The following is a 24610-nucleotide window of genomic DNA, read 5'->3' on the forward strand; positions in this document are numbered from 1 at the left end:
TTCTTTCCCTTCATTTCTAATGGTCTCCCCCACATGACAGAAGGCTGGGGAAGAGACGAGACTAAGCCGAATTGTGCATAGATCGTCGAGGTGGAAATGTCGGGGAAAGACGCGGACGAAAGTTGTGGAGAAAGACGGGGGTGGGCTGCCCGCTATTGCTGTGTCGGCAGATGAGTTTGGTCCCCCCAATACTACCGATCGGTTAGGGCCCCAGTGGGCTCGAACCGGCGCCGAGCAACCAGAGACCTCGTGTTTCTAAAGACGGGGTCTCTGATTGGAAACAAACGACGTCGATTGATGCATTGGGTCCCTTTCGTCAATGTTTTACCAAGCAGAAACCTACGCCTGGACCCCTGGTTGACAAAGACCCCTGAATACTAGATTAGTACTTCGTAGATTAGGAATAGCTGCTCAAGGAATACAGAGCAGACAAGTCATTTCTCGCCCTTCCACAGTATTCTTCAGCCAACCACATCACCAGACCCGTACTCCACCTTAACATCTTCCCCGCCATTCCGCGGGGCCGGATTGGAGCCCCCACAGAACCCATACTAATCTAAACTACAGTAATCTACCTGTGATACTGAACCCAAACAGGGAATAACCTCATACCCCCCGCCTTTCTCCACTATCTTTGTCCGCGTGTTTCCCCGACATTTTCGATCTCAGCGAATAGTACGAAGTAGCGGACACCTCTTCTGGGGGTTTAAACGTTAGCGGTGGAGATGGAAATCAGCAGCCTCCTCCCGACATATCATCGATCAAGTATTAGATGGGTATATTTTCTAATACTTTATATTTGGGAATACTTGTCTAGGACTTGTGTTGAGATATGCCAGGTAGCGGACCTGGTCTCCCAGACTAATCCTTAAACCCTCTGGTTGAGGATTAACTGCATGTATTTTTCAATTGTGTAATTGTGAATTGCTAACATGACGAAAGAAATAGCAATCTATTCTTGTAGCCGTGTTACTCTCCATCTCCGGCCCCTCTCAACATCAAAACACAATTGATAATACATCAAAACCCATGCTTGTAAATATATTTATTCTTCTAACTGGCAATCTAAGTGATCAATTTGATATCAAGGATAGACCTTGTAGAGAGAGAGAAACATCCCGAGGAAGAATTGTCGAAAAAGACTGCTGTACATCAAGGATACACATGAAATATAGCCCACCGGTCTCAATCTACGAGGCCGCAGCAACAGCGACAGGGTTCGCCGTGCTAATTGCGGGCGTCATCTCCGGCGTGCCCAGTGTCTTATTGCTGAGCTGATAGCCAAGCGCAGTGACCCCCGCAGTGCTGTTGAGGCCCCAGGCGCCGGCGCTGTCATCGTGAACGGTCGTCCGGCGCAGATCACGGCGGTATTTGCCTGCGAAAGAGCCGCCCATGGCCCGATGAAGGGTGGCACGATTATCCCACATGATCATGTCCCCGGGCTGCTCCCACTCGAAGGTGTAGGTGTATTTAGGCTGCGCCACATGCTTATTGAGCGTGTCGCGTAGCTTAGTAGACTCGTCGTCAGAGAGGCCTTCGATATGGTGGAGATGGGCGCCGACGTAGAGGTTCACGCGGCCGCTTCCCTCGTGGATCTGGGCAATGTGGTGGCGAGCCATGGGGAATTTGCTGGGATCCAGGTCCTTGAAGTACTCGGGGGAACCAAGTTTGCGGGAGTGAGCGAGGGTGTGGCAACCGACGTAATTGTTCTTGACAAGCTCCTTCTTCAATTCATCCGGCAACTCGACGAAGGCGGTGCGGGTGTCGGCGAACTCGGTGTGACCGCCGGTACCCTTGGGGGGAAGCTCGACGGCGCGGAGGAGGGAGAAGCTGGCTCTACGGAAGTTATAGCTAGAATCGGTATGCCAAAGCTGGTTGCCCTAGAAAAAGTGTCAGTTTTGTACGAGGGTTCGCTTCGCAGTGGTAATCATCCTCCGCAAGTGCAATCCGAATCAACTTACTCGGTTAGTGTGGGCACGAGTGCTCTCGGGATCGAGGAGAGAGCCGTCGTCGGCGATGTTCCCAGCGTCGAAAAGCTCAAAGTACTGGTATCGTAGCTTGCGCTCGCCGGTGATAAAGCGCTTAATGTTGTCGAGTTCCCCTAGTCTCCAAGAGAACTCGACATGACCCTTGTCGTCCAGCCCAGTATTGCGAAAGATACAGAAGCCATACTGAAGATAAGAGCCTATCGTCAGCAAGGAGCGAAGAAGAATAAAAATAAAAAGTAAAAAGAGCGAAAGAAAGAAGAGTCCAGGGCACGATGAGCTTTACCTTGTTACAAGCGTTGCTGATCTCTCGGACAGCATCATCATCGAGATTATTCCAGTCCGGGACCTGAATCTCAGCCCCAAAGGTAGGGTGAACAGGCTTCACCGTGATCTTGGTGAAGGAAGTATCGATATAGAGAACACCAGCCATCGTGATGGGGCAGATGGGGGGCACAGTCGGTAAGAGAGAAGTGTCTAAATACAATCTGAAGGCGCGAATCGATTTTCAATGAGCTCGTGTGTGACGGCGGAGGAAATTGGATAGAACTGCTCTCAGATCAAATATTCAAAGATGCCTTGTGTCTTTAATATATTCAATTCTCGTTTTCCTAGGGAGAGTGATGTAAATACATATTCGCATGTTTATGTATATTTCCGAGGGAATCCAAGGTTTTAATGGTTGGTATAGGCCACATCGGACGGGTCCGCCTCCCATGTTTTGAGGGGAAGTAGTGTAGCGACTAGTCACGCTTCAACCCCTCGTCCCCCACACCTTGTCTAGTCGCCTTTGGGTCTTCTGCATATCAAGTGCCGCTTCGCGGAAAGACGGGGACGAGAGAGGACGCAAGAGCGGGGGTGGGGTAAACGAGGGAGGAATCGGCTCTCCCCTGTCGGCTCTTCACTTTTGAGGTTTTTAAACTCAAGGTCCTTCCGTCGATGCCGTCGAGGCGCCGGACTAGACCCTCTAGAGCCGGGTTTGGGTTAAGAGAAAGATTTCCCCGTCACGTCCGAACCAAAATTTAGCAATGTCCCCCATCAGCTCGGTTCTGCCGTAATAACACATCGATGGGTGACTGTCCATTTACCACATTTAGCATCATCCCCTCACTAGGAACGTTTCCCGTTGTCGAACTTAATACCATCCAGTACACTGTCCGGCATCACAAAGGGCTGGATTCTTGTCGGAAAAGGCCGGCAGGGGCACGCCACTTGATGAAAGGGTTATCGACAATTTTTTCAACGTCACTCACATGTTAAGATGAGCCAAGGGATTTGCGTGGTACGACTCCTACCTAGACTAGAGAGGGTGTAACTAATTGGAGATATGGAAGCCGTGATGCTATTAGGTCAATTTATATATATATTATCACATACAGGGAGTCGTTGATACGCAATGGCTTTTGTGACGCGAACCGCGCGGTAGTAATAAGAAAATACGGCATTATACTTAGGAAAGTATCTGTACAGACTCTTGTCTCAAAAGTAAGGGAAATAAGGCCTTCTACCTGTTGTTTCGCCTCATTGATAATCTGGCTTTTCTTGCGCCCCCTCTTGGGACTCGTAGCCAGGATCAGAAGTCTGCCGACCTCGAGAATTAGACGGACCAGCACACATATCATTCCATTCCCACCCATCACCGACATTGCCATCCATTATTGACGCCAACGGATTTAAAAACTGGAGCTCCAGATCATCATACGCCAGCTGGAGGTCTTGCGGCTCGAATGCAGGCAAGGGCAACGACTGGACGTCCTCGCTCCGCGTGACCACCACAGCATCATGGGGCATAGTTGCCGGCCTCGCTTGGTGCTGCGGCTCTCTCTGATGTGACGGCCCCGGCGCCCACTTCCGGAATTCGTCCAGTATCTCCAACTGTACGTCTATTACAAGCTCGATGGCCTTCTTCTTCATTCCCGATTCGAAAATGCGGAGATCCGTTTCGAATTGGTGCTCAAGTCTGTTTATAAGGCGGGGAACGAGGTACTTCTCGTACTCAGCCAAGTACTCGGATCGTTCCTTGCCCCCTGAGTACTTTTCATGCGAATTCTCGTATTCGTAGACTAATATGCCCAACTGTTAACGCCCGGTAATTGTCAGCATACATATTATAGAACTTACACGGAGAGGGTATATCTTCCTCTGCCAAGTCGGGAAAGATGATGTTGTACATTGTCCTCCACTTTTCGATTTCGCTAAGCCCCAGACACGCCTTTTTGCGACTCCGAAGTACCTTCTCTTGGGCTTCGCCGATTCCATCCACAGGTGTGGGGGGCTGAAGCTCACAAGGCGTTGTGGACCTCTGATGTTCTCTCAAGGACTCGTTATCGTCAAACGGGATACAGCAGCGGTTGCACCTGTACTTAGGTTGGCGATGCTTTCGGTAAACATGTTCCCTTCGTGCCAATAGACAACATTAGCAGAAGCCAAAGAGAGAGCTTCCGAGGAGTTGTTACGTACTTGATGCGATGAACTGTACTCCACCCTGGTCCACAGCAGGCTCTATGTGCTTTGTACTTCGCTGTGTCGTGCTTGAAGAACGGACATGCGAGTAGCCCGCCAGAATCCAATTCCGTCAGTCCTTTAGGGTTTCTCTCTTCCAGCGTATTATCTTCGTCGTCTTCTGCGTTGCCACCAGCCTGCCCAACTTTCCTCTTTCTTTCTCGCTGCTTTCCTTTGGATGTTTGGCACGCACCAGCTCCTGTATCCCCAACGGGATTAAACGAGGCGCTAGTGCCACCATCGCGTTGCATCGATACAAACTTCCTTTCCAGACAGCAGAGGGTATTTTCAACGACATATTTGATCAGCCGAGTCTTGCAAGCATCCAATCGTTGCCTCAGGGTTAAAATTTCGTCACTCGACTGCAAGCTCTCCTGGTCACCGTCTTGTGAGGAACTTTGATCGCTGGAGGAACTACGCATGGATGGAGCCAGCTCTTCCGTTCGGTTGCCTTGGCCATGCTATGTTATGTTGTTAGCACACATATCTCGGTCAAGATTTGTAGCCACCTCCGGGACTCGTGTCTCACCGTTTCCACTTCTTCAGAATCCGGGTCCATTTCTACTGTCGGGAGGGGGGCATTGTGGGTAAGAGTATCTGGTCGACCAGAAGTCGACACTTCAATTTCGTCCGGAACCCTTCGACGGATAGGAGCTCGTTCATTGCTGTGGGCTGCGCCATCGTAACAAGCACTCTCAGCGTCGTCCTGAGCATGAGCAAGTATAGGATGTTTCTGTGTCGGTATTTCTGTTGTCGCCTCGTTTTTTGCGCCGGGGCGGTGAGCGACAGAACGTATATACTCCGAATCTACAAAAGTTAGTTCCTTCCTCAAGTCACGGAGTTATAGAAAAGTAAGGAAGCGGAATGGTAGGAATGGCCATCGGTATAGAGGCAGGCCGAGTGACACACCGCAAATGCTACATAGAGCATGTCCATTCTCGTCGAGCCTCCATGCATGTGATTTCCTACGTTTACAGTAATGGCAGGCTCGAGGTTTGCCATCGTCCGCGCAGAGCGGTCGCGCCCTCATACGAGGGGCTGCCGCTTTGTGCACTGGCCGCGGAGCAAAATTGCCATTTCTAAAGCGTGCGAGGATGCGTTTTATTATTTCCTTCTCCGCCTCGAGTGGTAGCATGGAGTTTTCCTCCTCCGCCTCGAGTGGCGGCGTGGAGTGCGGACGAGGAGGAGGCGAGGTTTTCAACCCAGAATCAGGCGTTAGGCCGACTAAATTTATGTCCTGGTCGAGCTGGGAAACCCCGTTAGCCTATGGTACCTTGACGCGTGGGCCTCGCTCCTTTTCTATCTTCCCAAGGTAAGATAATGGAAGAAAACTTACCCACTCCGTGTCAGGGGCCAACTCGTCTTCAGACTCAGTCACGACACACCCGTCATTGCTCGAGGCAGGTATGGGACCCCCGAGTATTACATTGTCTCGAGTATCGGATTCCTTGGCTAGCGAAGGAGTAGAGCCGCATGGGACATTTGAACCGCTTCCTTGACCCTCACTAGGTCGTTGAGGGCTTGAAATATCAGCATCCATTTACTGCCAGAGCTCCCTCAGTCTAGCCAATACGTTGGAGATAGCAACTTCCGACGAATCTTTGGAGCTGGGAATAGTGAGTCTAATTCGAAGAGGACCGCCTTTATAGATAAAAGGTCTAGTCCACGCTGAAGAATACTTGATGACTAGAGGTGATGTTGTCGGGCAAAATCCAATGCCAGATGCGGTGGGAAGGGCGAAGTGCTGATCTTAATTCGTAACCAGCCTGTTGGGGCGGTGGCTGGGATTAGTTTTGCGCGGCTGCGCAGAACTTCGATTTCCAATTAGCACAAGCCGCAATGCGGCGTTGCCATGTCCTTCAAGCCTCATTTCGATGCGTCAGACGATGCAGGGGGTGGACATGCCTAGGGCCAAGACTTTTAAGTACAAAAATTTGATTATATATATATGACTATCTATTCCAGTTATAGATTCAGAAGTGAATCTGGTTTGCGATTTGGGACTTTTTGAGAACAATCCGTCATCCGCATGGGAAGTGGTATAGCCTCTCGTCCGCGGGAGTATTGGAGTACCAGACAGACCACCGAACCGCATTTCCGTAAGTGCAGACAGGCAAAGTAAACACGTACGGCGTCCTAGGGTTAAAATCCTAGAGGTTGCCGAGCAGCTCGTCCTAATCAGCCTTTGACTCCTTGAGGCTCCACGGTTCGGAACCGCCCACGTTTTTATTGCCGTTAGCTTTATACGTCGCCAGTGAGCTGCAGAGCAACTGTCAATTTAGCTTGAGAAGAGGCGAGCACGTCTTTTAATCAAGGGAAACTTACCCCATGACGATGTCCTCCTTGGTGATGCCTCCCCAAACACATCCCAGCTCGTCCGTGCCGGGCAGCATCTCGAACTCGCGGCATCCGATAGCGTCAATCCGTCCGGACCTCGAAAAGCTGTTATTTTTCGGATCCTCTGAAGGGACGAGATAGTAGCCCCGGTCGTTCTTTTTATCACAGACGAAGGAAGATTCCGCAGCTCTGGATCCACTGGTCCTTGGTTGCTTCATCGTAGCTCAACTCAGTATCAAAGAGACTAGTCAAATACATGCTAGGATTCTCCTTCGATTGTAAATTTTTTTTTCCTTTTTTTTTTTTTTTTAACTCTCCCTTCTTTTTGTGTTCAACTTACAATGTATTCAAGTCCGGAGGCGAGATCTTCCACGTCACCGGGATCAGGGTCCAGTAGATCGATTGCTCAATACTAGTTTCGAGCTCGTCGGCACTGGCTATTTGAATCCTCGCCGACATCATCTTACTGTTGGCGGTCATCTTTCAAAGCATCTTGGCGGCTTCGTCACGACCACCAAAAATCAACTCGGCGAAGTTGGAGATGGACTTCTTCCACAGCCTGACAATAAGCGCCATGCGGTATTCTAATTCGCTCTTCGCCTCTATCTCGTCGCGACTCAGAGAGATCAGATCCTTGGCCAAAGTGATGCCTTGATATGCCAAGTGTTGGTAAAATCCTTGGCTGTGTCGTAATGGGCCGGGCGCTTCTTTGAAAAGTCCCGGTTCTTGATCACTTTGTTCCATATCGAAGCGGCAAGACTGGCGTATCCAATGCTAGTAATGTCGAGAACGATGAGGATATCGAGCTTGGGCTCCTTTTTCGATACGAAAAGCTCGGCGGACTTGCCCATGCGACTGCCGATATTGCCCTGCCCATCATTGAGAGCACTGTGAAAGTTGAGCAGCAACTGTTTCAGAACATCAAGTCAGAAGACCGAACAACAGACGAGACTGCATAATCTAGTCAGTTGTAACTCACACTTTCCAGCCGAATGAAGGAGCTCAGAATGAAGTATCCAGCAGGCGCTGAGGCGTCCTGGCTATCCTTACATTCTCAAGGCGAAGTGTGCAGCCGTTTGCGCCGACCAATTTTTCACATTTCATATTCTTTACGCGATGGGAGAAGTTGGAAACTGACCGGGCAAATAGGAACTCGCAGTCGGAATCGGTTTTGTTCAGGTTCCATTCCCGGACAACATCCCTCCAAGCAACATCAGTGTATGAACTTCCTTCCACCGCGACGCCGCGTCATCGCTGGCGTTAATCACACCTAAATCCGTTCGTGGCACCGTCCTCCAATCTTCCTCTTCAACGAACCGAGGACCGTTCCCTCCTTCGCTGTCGTCGCCACTACCGGTTTCAGGTGGGGATTCGATAAACCCCCACCTGTTCACGTTAATATAAGCATTGGCGGCACCCCTTCCGCAGGTGATGAGGTAGTTCGCTTTATCATCGCCGTTGACGTTGGCGAACTCCATACGCGAGGTCGAGAGATCCTGATCCGGGAGGCCGGTGGTGATCTCGCCGATGGAGTCCCAGAAGCCTGGCCTTGGTTGATCCAGGCACATGCGATCGTGGGCAACGACAGAGATGACGTCGTCCTTACCGTCGCCGGTGAGATCGGCGAAGCACATAGTCGTACCTTCGCTGTCACTGCCGCAGATGATACCCAGGTTCTTAAACATACGGATGCTTCCGTCATCATTAACGGCAAGAAACATCTGAAAGACCATCGCCGTCCATGTCGGCAAATCGGATCATGGGTCCGGTTACGCCCTGTACACTAGGTGTGATGGTGCCAAGATCCTCCCAGTTGTCATCGCGGCCCTCGCCGATAGCGTTGCGCCACATACCTACGGTGTCACCGTCCCAAACGACGACGACGTAGTCTGCGTACCCGTCGCCATCCACGTCTTCGATAGTTACCTTAACGCGCGGCGCCAGACCCGCTGCCCACTTCGCATCGAGCGATTCGAACTTGCGGCCATTGTCCACATTCTTCCACACGCGCGCCGCGGCGCCATCCTCATACAGAACAGTGATATCAGCCCTACCGTCGCTGTCAACGTCTGCGAGGCAGGCCATTTCACCTGCGAATTTCATCGACTTCCAGTGGGGGTTGATCTTGCCAAGACTTGTCTAGGAGCCGTCGCCGCCGTTGATCCAAGCCCGCACGGTTCCGTCGTCGTCGGCGATAATTTAATGGGCCCTCCCGTCGTCGTTGAGGTCGGCAAGCCCCACCTTATCGCGACGTCCGTCCTCAACCGCTCCCTAGATGGTGCCGACTCCCATGCCAAAAATCCAGCCCTCCTTCTCCCAGACTCTTCCTTTCGGTTCTGGCGAATCTGACATGCGTGAATCCTCTTGGTCCGAGTGGATGCCGATCCCCGTACCTGGTGCCTCTCGCCTGGTACGTTTCACAGGCTCCTTCAACCAGCCTCGAAGGTTGGCCTCGAGAATAGACTGGAGCCAGGCATCCACCATTTTGTTGTAACCCTTGTCGTTGGGGTGTTTGTTGTCCTTTAGATCGCTGACGTTGATGCCAATATGCACTGAGAGGATATGCTTGCCCTGCTTTTGTCTCGATTCATTCAAGGTCTCCTGCATCTGGGGATTGAAATGATCGGTGTTGGCTTGCATCCTTGGGTTGTTCGCCGAGATAACGGGGGCAACTAGCACACCGGCGTCAGGCGCGTTAAGAACCGTTTCGAACTCTTTCATGTATATCAACCATGGCTACAACGGGACTTCAAAGGCTTTATGATTAAACTCAGCCCCAAACATATGCCCCACGGCGACACGTAGTGCCTGCTGTTAAATGTTGTCAGGTCCAAACGCCTTCCCACCAGCCTCTGGATCCGCCTACTCACCCACCCCTATTTTATGAAATGTGGAAACAAGAGCGTCCACAACTGGAATACCCACCCTACCAGCCCAATTACTTAAATAGCTTCGACCAGCTCAGAACAGCCCTAGTTAACTTCAGCCGTGTCCCAGTTCAGCTCGGCACGGTTGGCCCAAGACAACCTGTCGGACGCCACCATTCTGGCCTTACCAAACCTTCACATCTTCTGTCAAAGAGGTGGTTCAAGATTTCGGTAAGGTTTGTAGTAAAGGCCGAATAATTCTAGTTTATCGAGACACTGCGCAAAGGTACGAACTAACAGTACATGCATTAATAAGGTATTGGACTAATTGGCTGTTGCAAGAATCCTACACCGTCCCAGAGAAAGAGTAGCTGCACGCTCACAGCCCATTAGAAAACGCCGAGCCCATAAAAATTAATTTCTTGCCAAGTCCGTAACAAACAAGAGCAAACCTTCCCCAATCCTAAACTCTAACAGTAGGTCTCGATGGTTCTCCGCCGTGTTCCGGGTGAGCCATCTCCCGAATCACTTATCGAGAACTGATCCCAAGATTCAGTGTGATTCGCCTCCTAAATGCCTCCACTTTGGCCCTGAATCTCTTGATCCTCGAGGGCCTCTCGGTTGCGATTTTGTTATAACCATCCAGTGGGTCATGAATGTCGTTTCTGGAGGTTTTTGTAATCGAACTTCTCAGGGACTGATTCGCGGCGGCAGGTGGAGCAAGCGCATTGTCGAGATTGGGTTGCGCGGCTTGCAGCGACGATGTCAAAGGTGTACTCTCCGACTCAACACCGCCAGATCGTTCTACTGACTCGTGCGTATCTGGAGAATTTTCCCTCTTGGCGGCTTGTTCCAAGATATCCATTGGGTTGTCGGACTGCGACCGCGAAAGAATGCGGTTGCTCGCGCCGGGCTCTCGTAGACCAAGATCTTTGTCAAGATCTTCCTCCTTGAGATCGGGCTGTCGTTGCAGCCATAGATGCCCCCGGCGGAGAGATGACATTAATTGAGGTGATAATTTTATCTCTCGTGACACTAAAAGTGATAGATCTGTAGCCTTTCGGGAAGGGGGCTCCTTTGAGCGACTGAGACAGTAGTCGGACCTGCTTTCACAAGCTTCGTAAAACATCTCAAATTGAGCGTAGATCTCGTCGCATTCCGCCCGTTTATCTGGTTCCAGCCGAAGAAGGCGCTCCTTTATGTACATCAGAAGTTCGTCTGTAAAGTCAGATCCATCCGGGTGTTCGCACAGGGCTTCGAACTCCTAAAGGGCTTTCGTTAGATATGTGGCGATGCGATGAATAAACGGGTGTGTGCTTACCTTGGCGACGGACCTCTTAGCTCTCGCACAAATACCGGTGTCTGGTCTTCTTAGATCGCTGAAAAACGTGTCTCCTGGTATTATATTGTGATTTTCCTCATCTGCCCTTGCGAGTCTGAACCGGCTAACTCCCTCCCAACCATCGAGGTACCAAGTTACGAACTCAAGAAAAACGCAGCCGAGCGACCAAATGTCAGACTTCGCAGAGACTTTTCTGAAAACGTCGTATTCTGGGGGACGATAAGTCGGCGTCATTCCCACAGTCTCGGCGTTAATCCAAAGTCTCGAGTAGCTGCTGTTAAATCTCATGAACCCAAAGTCTGAAATCTGGAGCGCGCCAGGATTGTAGCCGCCTTCTTGCGCCTGCGAGTCGGGGTCCTGAAACCAGAGGATGTTCTCCGGTTTCAAGTCTCCATGTCGGCCATATTTCTTACGGCCCGTTTCGCCTGGTCCATTGCGGTCATCGGTATGAATCATGCTAAGGCCTTCAACAATGCCTAAACACTGCCGAGCAACCCAAAGCGCCCCAGCACGACGGCCAACGTCAGTTTTGCCTTTGACCGGGGAGTCATGCTTCTCCCAAAAGTTCAACAGGTTTCCGTCAGCACACGGAAACACAAGGTGGAAATCGTCGCCTTGCTTGTAGGTCCAGAGAAGCTTAATCAGGTGAGGGTGGTCGCTGTCGGCAAACCGACCGAGGTTCGACACTTCCTTGTTGATATCAGTGATATTAACCTCCTGGCTCAACGAGCTTATCTTCTTGACTGCGTAATACAGCTTTTTCCCCTGAGATATATTGTCAGTTGTCCCGTTATATTAATAGTCTCTTCCGACGAAGCAGGCAGCCAAGATTAGGAAATAAGCCTCTCCTACTTACTGGTTCGCATGGCTGGTTGTGGTGGCTGGGATGTATTTCGACTTTGTGAACAGCACCAGAATATCCCCTGCCCGCCTTCACCACGTCCAAGAAAGGCAAAATAGCTCTGTCACTGAGAGTGTGGAGGGGTTCCTTAGAATTCCTTTTCTCGTCGACGTGGAAAACGGGGATATTGACCTTCCATTGCTGATGGTGAAATGATTCCATGTCAACATCACGCCATCTCAGAAACAGTTCGATTGTCTGTTTCTTTCCTTCGACCATGCGGCTGAGTGTCCGGATGCTGTCTCCTTCCCTTTCATCCTTGCCGAGAATAAAAGGGAGATCGCTATCATATATACCTTCATTAATGAAATCGCTGATGGTGTCGACCTTGTCTACCAATAAGAGGATAGCAAATAGTTGTCTCCTTGTTCTTAGATGCCGGGGTCGTTCCGCATCTGTGTCGTCGACTGGGCACACAACGCTCCGTGCGATGCTTGCAAACGTGGGTGGCTTTCCGCTGGCGGGGAGCATATCAGCAAGAGCGCAAGAGACTTGCTCCTCTGTGACAATTTCCTCTAGCCTATCAAGTGGTAGAAATTCGGTCTCACCGCCATCGAGTTTTTTTGATGGAACTAGTGAGTCTCTGATCAAGCGAGCCGACGATTGCACAACCTTCGTCGTCTCTTCCGATGGTAGTCTTGGAGCCCGATCCGGATCACGGTGGTTGTTCTGCCGGTTGGAGCGACGTGTGTTGGCCCTAATGGTTTCTGCCAGGCCATTCGATAAAGTCAATTTATCGTCGCGAGCTCCTTGGGCATTGATGCTTTTGATGGAAGACGCCATGAGGTCTTCTTGGGCCATTACGCTGTGGGACTCCATTTTCGTTGATGCGATCCGACCCGCCATGGCTACCATCTCTGATTCGTCGTCCATATCTCTGTGGGGTCATGCGAAGGATTGTTCGAGACTGAATGGCTTCTGCCAGGCTGCCAGGTCCAAGTCCAGGTCAGCTCTGACGCCTGATACCGGGCACTCTTGACCAGTACGATGGTGTTCAAGGAAAATGTTTTCGTCTTCCCATGAGTCGACGGTGAGCAAATGGAGGATTGATGAGGGATCATTTGATACCCCCATTTATCTCTCGCCTCATGTTTGAGTGTTTTTGCGATGATGTGCCCAAACCCCGGTCAGGCTCTGGATACTGCAGATGGCTTAGCCTGCCTGAGAAGTGCCTGTCGCTATCCAGCCTGGACTTCTTCCTCTTCTCTTCGATGTGTATTAAAAATTGCTATGTATCTTCTGCAGCATTCTGTCGTGGCGTCGATCTGTTGACATGGATACAGGTAAACTACTGGCTGGGATCGTCTCAGGTAGCGTCCTTGCAGCGGCGAAGCATTAATACGCCCAGGCCGGTTTGGCCACCCGGGCTCGTAAATCGGGATGTCTGCTCGTAAAGGACTTTGGCGGTGGCGCTGCGCAATGCTCAGACACCCTCCCTTGCCTAGCCTGGCCACCCCCCCAACTCCCCCTCCTCGACCTGAGTCCTACGTAGATGGGTGAGAGGTCTGTTTCTCTGTCTCTCATTTGTTAGGTCTTGGTGACTGACTCCAGAAGCCACAAGTTTGGCAGATCATTCTGAGTGGTTAAGCCCTATTAATCACTCCGCTCCTCGCCCTGACAGTATTTCCACTTCGTCTCTCGCCCCTTGAAAGTGAGGAGTGATTGGTTCGGCTTGCGCGTGAAGGGTGTCACCGATGTCAAGCATCAGCTGGAAAAGGTGGGCGCATGGAACTACATTGCAGTGGGACAGCTATAAATATACCTACGTGGTGTTTCGCGAAGGGATACCCAGAAATCTGCAAGGTCGCGTCTCCGCTCTATTCTCACATCATTATTCGGTGGCAGGAGCACCGAATCCACCGCTTTAATCTTCAAACCTCAATACTCTTTTCAAGTCTCTCGAATTATTCGAGCCACTTCCGGTTCGTCTCCGTCACATCACCTCAACCCGTGGAAAATGACTGTCTGCACGCAATTCCACACTCATCATGCCACACCGCATCGGCTGCTGCAGGAGTTGAAGGGGCTACTTGGCCAGGATGCCTCTTTCAACGTTAAGGTATCCTTTGGCTTCCAAGAAGAATCGATCTAGGTTAATATGCCAGAACTAACAGTAAAGATGCTCCACAACGTTTACTATATCGAGACGGAAGAGGAGTTCGACTTGGTCAGTACCATCTAGGATTGCCACCGACTGTTCTTTGCACTTACTTACTTTTATTTTCTCCTCGCATAGGAAACTTTATATCAGCGATGTCGACAGCCGCAACGGAAGGGTCTCAGTACACATAGTCAACCACTAGTCTTGTGCAAAATATGATGAAAACATCGGGACAGTGACCGAGGTGTTGATCTAGGCACATATTTGTTCTTCCCCAAGAAAGGGAACGAACTCTGGGTGGAGGGGAGAAGAACCGGATCCAGAAGAGTGAAGACTTCTTTTTCTTGCTTCCTTCACTTCTTGGTTTCACGGCTCATCATGAATATCATGTTATTATTCGGCTTCCTGTAGTCAAGTACACAGTCATCTACAGTTCTTGCTATTTCAGCCCTTTATCCGTTAGTTCTCGTTCCAAGTGACTGGGATCTAACTCAGTGTCTGCTCTTTTCAGTGAATTGCGTATCGATGTCCGTCAGTTCTTGCAGCAGCTTTGTACCTGCTTTCTGTAGGTTCGAGGTCTTGTTTCTTTTTCCGTTTGGGGTGTTGCTGTCAGAGCTGCACTGACTCGGCTCAACATAAAGATGACCTTATAACGAGGACAGAAACGACGGCGTTAGGGCCTCAAGGGGCCAGAGGGTCAAGGGGGGGATGGTATTTTCAATCCAGCCTTTGCACACTTTGAAGCTCGATGTCCTCCGATCATTCCGATGCGTAGGTTTTAATTCACAATAGTAGAATGCGCATATCGTCTACTCGATCGCCGCCAGAAAGTCACGTTCTATCAAAGCCGGAACGTCCACGAGAATGAGGAGACGACTTTTGGGCACGATCAAGTCAGTGACCATCAAGAACGTGAATATACAGGCCCAGGTGGGGAGAGATAGGAACAGCCCCCTTATCAACTACTTAATTGGCCGTACAATCCCAAGACAATTTAAGCGAATTCAACCTTGCGTCGTCGTAAACGACGGTGGACGCCGAAGTACCACCAGCAGCCCAGCGTCACCACTGTAAAGATGAAAACGATGACGATGTAGATCCACAAATACCCAGATACGATATTGCCGTCTCCAGAGCCGTTCCAGTCAAAGAAGGTCATGGAGAATACGCTCTGCAGTAAAACAGCAACAGTTAATGTGATTCTAGTCGGTGACTTGACTTCCAGTCAAGTTGGTCTTGAAATGATATAACACAACGTACCGCGAAGAATGTGCCTGGTAGGAAAATCATTGTAACAAGCGCAATAGACCTCATATGTCGAGAATCTCGGCCAGTGGCGGTCGCAATCTCAACGCTAGTTTCACCTTGTGCCTTTTTTCACGTAAAGGGTTAGTTATGGACAGGTAAGGTGTGGGAATCAGTGACACTACCCATTGCGTCGACATGGCCATGCCATCGACCCTCATAGTACAGTCTCGGATTTTGTCATTGTACTCATCAATAACATCTAGCACGCGAGCCTTGATTTTCTTTCCGATCCGTTTCATCTGCTCTTGAGCTAGGTCTGTGTTGGAGTCCGTGGTGACAACCTTATGATCCAACGGCGTGTCTTCGGGCACGTCGGGGCTCTTATCTGGAGAGCAGTGTGTCTGTAGCTGTGTCCCTTTGATCTCCTTCTCTAACAGCGTGTCTTTGGTCACACCTGAGAGATCTGTAGAGCAGTGTGCCTGTATCTGTGTCCCTTTGATCTCCTTCTCCAACAGTGTGTCTTCGGGTATGTTGGGGCTCTTATCTGGAGAGCTGTGTGTCTGTAGTTCTGTTCCTTTGATCCTGTTCTCCAACAGCGTGTCTTTGGTCACACCTGAGAGATCTGTAGAGCAGTGTGTCTGTAGTTGTGTCCCCTTAATCCCCTTCTCCGGCAGTGTATCAAATAGAGTTCTTTTCAACGAGCCGAAGGCTTTCTCAGACAGTGTGAGCCTCGATAACGGTCGGTCTTCTAGACCCAGTGACTCGATGAGCACTATATTACCACCGATGTTGATCCGTTCCGCTGTATTACGCCGGGAACCGTGTTCACTCAGCTCGTCTAGACAGCGTGACAGCTTTTCGAGCTGTGCCACCCATGTAATGAGGTGATTGCGTAGATACGTTGTGTCTAGCCATGCTGATCTCTTCGCTTCATTTCGCGCCAGCTGCTCTTGGGCTGATAGGGATTCCACTTGTTCAGAGAATGAGCTCAACTCAAGTATTCGCGTCTCGAGCTCATCGATGCTTTCTTCAACTATAGAGATATGTCGCGATCTCTCCAGTTCCACTAGTATCCCCGGAACCAAAAGTGGGTGGCACGATTCAAGAGCTGCCCTTTCTAAGCGCTTGATTACTTGTTGTTCTACAGACACCGTGCAGCCGAACATGACCGCAAAGGTTAAGCCGCAATGAGGGAAATACGTTGCAGACAAAGCCAGATCTCTGTCCCAAGCATTGGACGTCCGGCAGGTATAAACTATAACGATTGGTGAGCTAAAAATTCGGGGATATTGATCTTCTTTGCAACAATTGGCTTACCAAATGCTGGGAATGCGCTTCCATTCTGATCTTTGATGACGAGATCAGCAGCCGAGAATGAGGAGACATCAGCCCGGCTTACCGTTCGCGCCATCGAACTGTGGATATAGAATTCACGCGCGATCTTGCCAAACAGCTGCTTTGAAAAGGGAAGAATCTGCATGGTTCTGCGGCCACTCTTACTCGGATCCGACATTACCAGGGACTTTTCTGTGGGGCTACTCGGTGCCTGGTCTAATTTTTCTAGCCAGACACCGGAACTAGCTCTCTTGATTTTTGGAAAGGTCATTTCCCCAGCGCGTTTAGCCAGACTGAGGTCGGTTTTGTCAAGTTAGCATCGGGCAATGGAGCCACCAGGTGCGTCACATCACGTACACCAATACTAGCCCGGGGGCAGAGGAGGACCCCTTTAGCCCCGGATGCTCCTGCGAAGAGGTTAGATTTGATCTCCTACTTCGGTGTTGTATACTTGAAATAAATGAGCAAGGTTGGGCGCTTACCGTCTCAAACCAGTCATCCCAGTCGCACTTATTGTGCATGTGCCATACCAAAGGAGTCTATACGATGGTCAGGAGTACGCACCAGGTATAATCCTCATCTGGACCCTCCGCCATCCAATCTACTCACCGTATGCACTGGCGACAGGCGCACAAGTGTTGTTGGTCCTTCCTGGTATTTGAACACATGTCCCGATGTATCGACATCGAGAATATCATTATCTTGAAGCCAGTCCATGTCCACAGGGGCAAGGAAGAAAAATTCTCTGAAAATGGGTTGCTGACAAGTTTCTCTTCTCCTAGATCTCCTCCCTCGCTTCACTCGCCTCGTTCTTGGGGGAGGCGAAGTTAGATCGCCGTTTTTCGTCACGTGGGTGTACAGGTACACAAGGACCTCAAATTCTCAGGGCTAAGACCACAGTGAGAGGTGTCCAAGCCGCTTTATCTCAACATAACGAGGTATTAAATTAAGAGATCTTGATTCTCGGTTGTCCCGCAAAACACGTATACACGTGTACATAGTAGACTTTCTCAATTCATAAAGTTTACGGGCAAGCTCGTCGACTTCATGGATCGCCAGGGATTTTAAAGATTTCTATACGCTTTCACAGTATGATATATGCAGATGGGGGGTTTTCGGAAGAGAAATGCCTCTCGAAAGCCCAAATCGGAGCTGCCCACCCTTTGTCACCACACCCCTTCTTCGCCCGCCTACTGTACGTACGCCAGTCTTCACCTAACAGCCCAACACCCAATGGGCTCCCAGTGCCACACACCATCTTCGTAAACGCGGCGACGATGGGCAGTTCAACACCGGCTTCGCCATCCACCGCCCCATCTTGGCAGCCCGCGACCAGCGAAATTTGAAGCCAATGCCTCCACCCTTTCTGCAAGATCCTATTTTTGCATTTTACTTGTACCACAGACAGAGAGAGGACTTACTCGGTCTAACCATGAAATTTTGGAGAACAGCAGGTTTTTATAAGGTACTAACTTAGCTTTATCACTAGAAAAATAAAGCGAAAATTTATTAAATATATATATAAATATAAAAAATTAATATAAGTTTTAAATAAAATAATATTTTATTTTTAAAGTTTATATATTTAACTATTAAGAAAATTATCTAATTATTATAATATTATATTTAATTATAATATAATATTGAAATTTAATTAATAAATAATACTTATAAGCTAACTCTCATAAGAAGCTCTGATAAGAACTAATATCTATTCAAGCTGTTTACACTAACGAGAAACAATGTTAGTAGTATATAATACGTGTCTGGAGGCCCACGGCGAGCACGTAAGACACGCACTTCACTGAGAAGCCTCAACGAGGTGTCGAATCCCAATTCTCAGGGATCAGAACTATGCGGAAAGGAACTGTAGGGCCAAGGTACTACAATGATCAATGGAGATGGCGCATGGGACGGATATGCTCAAGCAGCGCCCCGAGCCAAGAGCTGCACACAACCTGCTGCTGCGCTGGCAACGTGGCGCTGCTCCATTCCTCGGTTCGAATTTCGACCCGACTGGGAGCGCCCACTCCGGCAGATGAGCGGTCAGCAGCAGGGTGTCGCCGCTTCCCCCTTCGCCTCTAAGTACTATATCTACTCTGCTCGTCGTAGATATGGCTGGATCACTAGCTTATCAGACAGATCGCTAACTTCACCTGCTCTGCTGGCAACCTCGTGATCGACAAAAAGAGCACCCCGTCTTCCTCACTTCTCACCTCATCTCAATTTGCTGGCACTTTATACGCGAACCCCGAAACTGATCGAGAAGTGCCACCCGCGGCCGTCTGTCGTCATGCCTGTTGTCCTAGTTCGTGCTACCTACACGGAGCAAAACGCTCTTGAGATATTCTTCACGCGCATATTCGGTATTGGAAAATCAACGGTCATAGTATGACCCGCCACGATATCCCACAGATTTCTTTTCGGTCGCTAAATGTTTGAGCATTAGTGGAAACGAGGAAGGTTTCAATGTACTATCCCGCGTGAACTGACTTCGGTTCGTTGTAGCTTGATCTGCCCGAGAAACAAGAGTGCTGTCTAACATATCATGTCAGAGAGAAACGGAAGTAATGCAACGTGCCGTCAAGGACCGGGAGCATTACTAGCACTTCGCATTCAATTCAAGTTGTCGCCTACTTGACTGCATGTGGCCGGAGTCGCCGGGCTTTCATACTGATTTAAAGAGAATCAAAAGATGTTGATTGGAATACTATCTGATGAAAATAAGTCTTGTTGTTCGAATCTACTCAAATAAATCGCAATACATCGTCATTCTGTCTTCAAAGTGGGGGAGATAGGCCTCAACTGTCTCCTAGATCGCGCAGTTGCATCTCCGACATGGCCCTATTCGCGAGTCCTTCATGAAGTGGTAGAGCAGAGCCATAATCACCGATCAAATGCCTAGCCATCTCATTCAGTGTGACCTCGACGGCCGGCCCATATTCAGGGCCTTTAAGCTCGGGACAACCATTCAGGGCATATGCCTTGTCGTTTTCACACCTCTGTCGAATTTCTTGTAGCCTCATTTGCAGCATACCAGAGGAAGACCGTTGTCGGTTCGCTTCGAGAACGACGATCATTTCCATTTCTATGAGGGACAGTATATCGTGAATGAAGCGGGAGCAATTTTGATGGTTGCGTAAGTTTCCAATCCACTAGCCACTACTAGTTAGCGTGAATCCGGCACACAGAGGGTTCATGAGTGGGAGCGAGTTGGGCTGGGGGGTGCCTGAAACTCACCTCCGTCACCTCGGGCTTAACTTGCACCACATAGGTAGTTCCGCCTTCGTCGGCCCTCCTTAGTTGATAGAACACGTTGTTCTTTATCCCCGTATAGAATAGAGTTGTCCTCTTCTCATTGAACCACTCGACAAGTTCCTTGCCCCCGAGAAGCCAAGTCACAAACTCTAGAAATAGGCACCCCAGAGTCCATATGTCGAAGGCCCTAGATACAGTGCCTCCTTCGATATCGCATTCAGGGGGCCGATAACCGGGCACACCGGGAACCTCCTTACCGGGAATGTTGGATCGGCTCGTGTCGCGATGTGAGGCGGAATGGCCGAAGTCGGTGATTACTAACATCTTCCACTTCGTTGCGGAGGACTGGAAGCAAAGAACATTGTCAAGTTTAAGGTCACCATGCCTCCCGTATAGCTTGACCGGATTGTGATGGAGATGTACGGGATTATGGATCGTGTCCAGAGCACCCATGAGCCCGTGGAGCTGCTCGGAAGCCCAGCAGACAGTGTCCCATTCCCACGGAGGCGGCGCTGGATGCTTCTCGCTCATGTAGGTGTCAAGATCGTAATCGGCGCTTGGGAAGATGAAGTTCCACCGGTCCTGAAACTTGAAAGCCCCCAATGTAGTCACCAGATGCGGGTTCTGACGACCGCTGAACCGCTGGAGGTGCTCGAATTCTCTACGGAAGTGATCTTCATTCTTCTTATGCGGCTTCTTGATAGCTAAAATGCTCTCGCTTAATTTCATCTTCAATTTTTATGTTAGCCTCGGATGGATAGATCCGTGGGGGATGCTGTCGTGGAGCAAACATACACCTCTCAGGACTTGGCTGAACCCATGGCTTGTTGGGTGAATTTCGACTCGATAAACATCCCCATATGCGCCGGACATAACGTCGCCCGGCAAGACTTTCCATGGGAGGATTGTGTCCGGTCTGAGATCGAACTCTTTGCATGACCCATCTTTCTTCAAGTCGAAGTATGGAGTCAAAACCCCCCACTGAGTCCTCTCGAAGGCTATCTTATCAGAGTCCTTCCATTTTGTACAACAGTTGAGAGGGCTCTCAGGATTTGCTTCGAGACAGAGTTCCTCTTCCCCACATGGACCTTTCATGGGCACAAGAGGTAAGCTCTGGTCGCAGACGCGATCTCGAACAAAACCGTCAAAGGCTTCCACCTGTTCGATTAGAACCAAGATTGCAAATATCTTGAAATACGTTTCAGATGTTGAGCTGCCTTCTGGTGGGCAAACGATGTCGACGTAGGCCTTCTTCGCCTGGTCCTTGATTTTATTATATTCGCTCCGGCTTAGTTCATTTTCGACTTGTTCCCTGGTCATGAGGTGGCGTATCAACTTGTCTGTCCAGTAATGCCGCTGGCCATGATGGGAGATTTCGTGTTGTCTGAGAAACCGGCGAAGGGGAATGTTTCCCTTGTTAGATGGTAATAAACTAGTGTCGTTGCCATTGAAGGTGCTCCTTTCATTTGGGCTGGGGCTGTGCGGCTTAGCCGGTCCGTCGGTGTCGGTGACGGTGACGACGAATTCCGGATGTGTAGCGGTGCCTCCTGAAACGCCGGTCATCTTTACTCAGTGTGGGATGAGGAGGTTCTAGTGTCGGACGGTTTAGAAGGGATTATGGCTATGAGAATGTGGCGATGGCTTCAGGGCGTAAAGTGCAAAACGAGTGCTCCTAGCCTTACCCTTATATAGATCACCGAAGCACAGATCTGGACAATGGTGACATTAAAACAAGGCGACTGCGCGTAGGCCGTCATTGCATTAAGATCCCAAGATTCCGGACGATGGTGGGTTGCCAGTGGATTCGATTGGTATGGCGCCGGCTCCAACAATATTGCAAGGGAAGAACGGACAATCCCTGAACAGTTCGCGAAACCTAGCCCCCTACACTGCATCCGACACTTCACATATTGGACTTCCCTGGTACGGCTTTTGGTTGGTGAAAAGATGAAGCATAAATGTATGCATTATAGTCAGTTGATCGCGTTGGTGGCTTGAGCCTACCGGTGTGATACCAATTTCTACTCTTCTTATTTGTTGATGCCAGTGGTGTCACACCAATGTGCCGGCATGTTTAGCACATTCGTCAGGTTCGCCTTCTCGCTGCCTGATGAAAGGCAGGGCGGCGCGGAAATAGACATTCTAGGTGTCAAGGTGACCTCTTTGGAGCCCAACTACTCGCAAGTTCTCCATGGGTGCATTTTTCCCGTGTCAAAGTGCCAGTTCACAGGTCCGTCGTTGAACCGAAATGGTTCCCAACATTGAAATGTTACACACCACAATGGATACGGTTTCCAATTATGGCTAGCTATACTAGGGAACGTAAAAGACTTGATTTATGATCTCGCCAATCACTTGCTGAATTCATCCTCAATATTAATGTCCCAAATTCAACCAAATTGAGAAATCGAAAACTGTCAGGTGAAAGTAGTCCATGATAATGCTAAACAGGGAAGAACATGATGGCTGCCTTCTGGCCTCTCTATCGAGCGTTGCTGTTCTATCCTTTTATCGCAAACCTCTCTCTACCGAGTACACTGTTGTGACGCACATTTCATGGGCCATACGCCACTATTTCCCACCACAACCAGGGCCCAAAGGGAACAAGGGGTCCGAAGTCGAGGCACGCTTACCGCCTTGGCAGCCGTAACCGCCGGGGTCAACTGGTCAAAGGGCCGCGAATTCACTACGGCCTGGCTTGGCTTTTGTCCCTCAGTTCGAACGGCTTAGCATGCTACTAGGACACGCTAGGGAACATACATGCCTAGATCAGCCAAGTGGGAATAGCCTCAATCTAGAGCGCCGCCACAACCGGGACGGCCGCCGGTGTGGGCGAGCTCGGCGGTAGCATCATTGATATGCCCCTGAAGCGCCAATGTCTTAAGACTGATCACAATTGCATCCTGCTGATGCCGCTGAAAGGAGTCAAAGGACCGAGCTCGCCCTTGGTGAGCAGCAACGTTTCTCGTCCAGTTTAGTATGTCTCTCGTATTGGGCGCTTGGTATTCTGGCATTGAAAGCAGCCATGTCGATGTTATTGTATACTGCCCTTGCCTTGCTCGCCGAGTTTGCTTGCTCCAGGTCGCGGTGTCCCGTCTCCCTCTCTAGGTTGTGGCTGGGCATCATTCCTCTTAGGCCGGAAACGATAGGTTCTCTGAGGTACCTTTGTTAATCTCTCTAATCATATCTCCAGTGAATCATAGCTCCAGTGAATCATAGCTCCAGTGAACCGCATCTCCTGTGATCGGTGACAGGGAATAGCTAATATTTAGTGGAACAAAAAATCCGGCTGGAAAACTTAGGAATTCCTAGATTCTACATCATCATATCCATCGGGCTCCTCGACTCAGATAGCGTTTCCAGCTATTTTCAAAAACCCATCAGAAGTTTGTGTAAACTGGAGCAGGCAACTTTGATTTTTCTCGATGGTCCACCCATAAAATGGTAAACCGTAGCTCCAGTGAATCACAGCTCCAGTGATCGCTGACAGGGAAGAGCTAATATTTAATGGAACGAACAATCCGGTTGGAAAGCCTAGGAATTCCTGGATTATACACCATCCTACTACCAGGCTTATCAGCTCAAACAGCGTTTTCAGCCATAACATTTTGCGTGACACAAGCTCACAAGTTCACAACCCCGCACCAGCAGTCGCTCCTCGTACGCCTTTTCCCTTTCCCCATATCCCTAGAACCAAATATTCTTGTCGCCACCGGCCAAGGCTGTTGACGTCGTCGATATTTCTCACTTTTGCCAACTCTCTCTTGCCCAACCATTTAAAAGACAAATTGACCAACAAACCAAGAGCCGTACTATTGCCATGGCCGACGATAAGTTCAACCTCCAACCCCTCAAAGAGCAGGGCTTTGCTGGAGACGAAGAAGAGGCTGTGGTCGCAACCTTCGAAACTGCATTCGAGTCCCTCTCCAAGACTACCTCCGAGGTAGCTCTGGATGAGGCAGCAAAGACCATCGCCCTGAAGCTGCAGAATCTTGTTTCTCCAGAGCTACCCGCGGAACGGAAGGAGTATCTCTTTGAGATCATATGGGAAGGCTTGATTGGCGCTGCAAAGCATGTTCCTTATCGCCACAGGGGCCAATTACTTATCACCAAGGCCCTTCAAGAGCTTGACCGCGTGGAGACTGGGACCAAGTTTCCTTACCTAGGACGATGTCTGAGGGATAATTGGATAGGTACGGGCATTCTTCACATCCGTATGCATCATTAACCTGAATCTCAACATTTCTGACACCCTTTCCTAGATCCGACATTTGAGACGGTAAAGGGCGAGGAGGAAACATACTCACACAGTGAGTGGCTAAACCTGAATTCCTTTGCTGCACGAATCTTCGGGGTAGGCCTAGCCGGATGGGAAAATTTTCCAATTTGGCAGCTGAGGCACGGTCTCGAACAGAAGGAGGACCCGAGCCTTGACAGAACCGCCACCGACTGCAAAGTCGCCGTTGCCAGCGAGTGGATTATCCAAGCGGCACCAGACCTCCTTCGACGGTGTCTTCTCGAGAAGAACGACGTCGATGAAGCCGTGAAGGTATCGTACAGGGCCGGTGAATTGTTTGCTGGTCACTCAGGACTGAATCTGGAGCGCTGGGGATTTTGGAAGCGCAGGCTTGAAGAGGTTCGCCACGACGTTGGTGAGGAAGCTCGGGCAAGTGTCGATCAAGCTATGAAGGCCATGACAGCGGCCGCAACGGCACTCGCAAACTGAAGCGATGC

General features: G+C 49.9%; 7 protein-coding genes across 7 annotated transcripts; 1 reads left to right on the plus strand and 6 right to left on the minus strand.

Annotated features, from left to right (window-relative positions):
- Positions 1-1190: 1190 nt before the first annotated feature.
- SAPIO_CDS2543 (uncharacterized protein) lies at positions 1191-2418 on the minus strand (the record flags this gene model as incomplete). The annotated part of the gene is made up of 3 exons (XM_016785533.1): positions 1191-1880; positions 1962-2171; positions 2272-2418. The coding sequence occupies 3 exons, from the start codon at positions 2416-2418 to the stop codon at positions 1191-1193; spliced, it is 1047 nt and encodes a 348-aa protein (XP_016644909.1).
- Positions 2419-3506: 1088 nt separating this feature from the next.
- On the minus strand, positions 3507-5046 carry SAPIO_CDS2544 (uncharacterized protein; the record flags this gene model as incomplete). The annotated part of the gene is made up of 4 exons (XM_016785534.1): positions 3507-4048; positions 4107-4342; positions 4446-4948; positions 5017-5046. The coding sequence occupies 4 exons, from the start codon at positions 5044-5046 to the stop codon at positions 3507-3509; spliced, it is 1311 nt and encodes a 436-aa protein (XP_016644910.1).
- Positions 5047-6661: 1615 nt separating this feature from the next.
- SAPIO_CDS2545 (uncharacterized protein) lies at positions 6662-7304 on the minus strand (the record flags this gene model as incomplete). The annotated part of the gene is made up of 3 exons (XM_016785535.1): positions 6662-6746; positions 6813-7028; positions 7165-7304. The coding sequence occupies 3 exons, from the start codon at positions 7302-7304 to the stop codon at positions 6662-6664; spliced, it is 441 nt and encodes a 146-aa protein (XP_016644911.1).
- A 146-nt stretch (positions 7305-7450) lies between these two features.
- Positions 7451-12753, minus strand: SAPIO_CDS2546 (uncharacterized protein; the record flags this gene model as incomplete). Its single annotated transcript, XM_016785536.1, has 8 exons — positions 7451-7732; positions 7804-7864; positions 8142-8545; positions 8598-8914; positions 9218-9496; positions 10379-10955; positions 11013-11798; positions 11890-12753. The coding sequence occupies 8 exons, from the start codon at positions 12751-12753 to the stop codon at positions 7451-7453; spliced, it is 3570 nt and encodes a 1189-aa protein (XP_016644912.1).
- Positions 12754-15029: 2276 nt separating this feature from the next.
- Positions 15030-17335, minus strand: SAPIO_CDS2547 (uncharacterized protein; the record flags this gene model as incomplete). The annotated part of the gene is made up of 8 exons (XM_016785537.1): positions 15030-15206; positions 15296-15406; positions 15466-15668; positions 15738-16316; positions 16601-16911; positions 16976-17025; positions 17101-17157; positions 17228-17335. 8 exons carry the CDS (start codon positions 17333-17335, stop codon positions 15030-15032), a joined length of 1596 nt encoding a protein of 531 aa, XP_016644913.1.
- Positions 17336-19419: 2084 nt separating this feature from the next.
- Positions 19420-21439, minus strand: SAPIO_CDS2548 (Uncharacterized protein; the record flags this gene model as incomplete). The annotated part of the gene is made up of 3 exons (XM_016785538.1): positions 19420-19773; positions 19859-20605; positions 20672-21439. 3 exons carry the CDS (start codon positions 21437-21439, stop codon positions 19420-19422), a joined length of 1869 nt encoding a protein of 622 aa, XP_016644914.1.
- A 2257-nt stretch (positions 21440-23696) lies between these two features.
- SAPIO_CDS2549 (uncharacterized protein) lies at positions 23697-24602 on the plus strand (the record flags this gene model as incomplete). Its single annotated transcript, XM_016785539.1, has 3 exons — positions 23697-24069; positions 24139-24230; positions 24291-24602. 3 exons carry the CDS (start codon positions 23697-23699, stop codon positions 24600-24602), a joined length of 777 nt encoding a protein of 258 aa, XP_016644915.1.
- Between the last annotated feature and the right edge of the window lie 8 nt (positions 24603-24610).

This window comes from Scedosporium apiospermum, assembly GCF_000732125.1.
Source record: "Scedosporium apiospermum strain IHEM 14462 chromosome Unknown SEQ_SAPIO_0086, whole genome shotgun sequence".
In the NCBI taxonomy this organism is placed as follows: Eukaryota; Fungi; Ascomycota; class Sordariomycetes; order Microascales; family Microascaceae; genus Scedosporium; species Scedosporium apiospermum.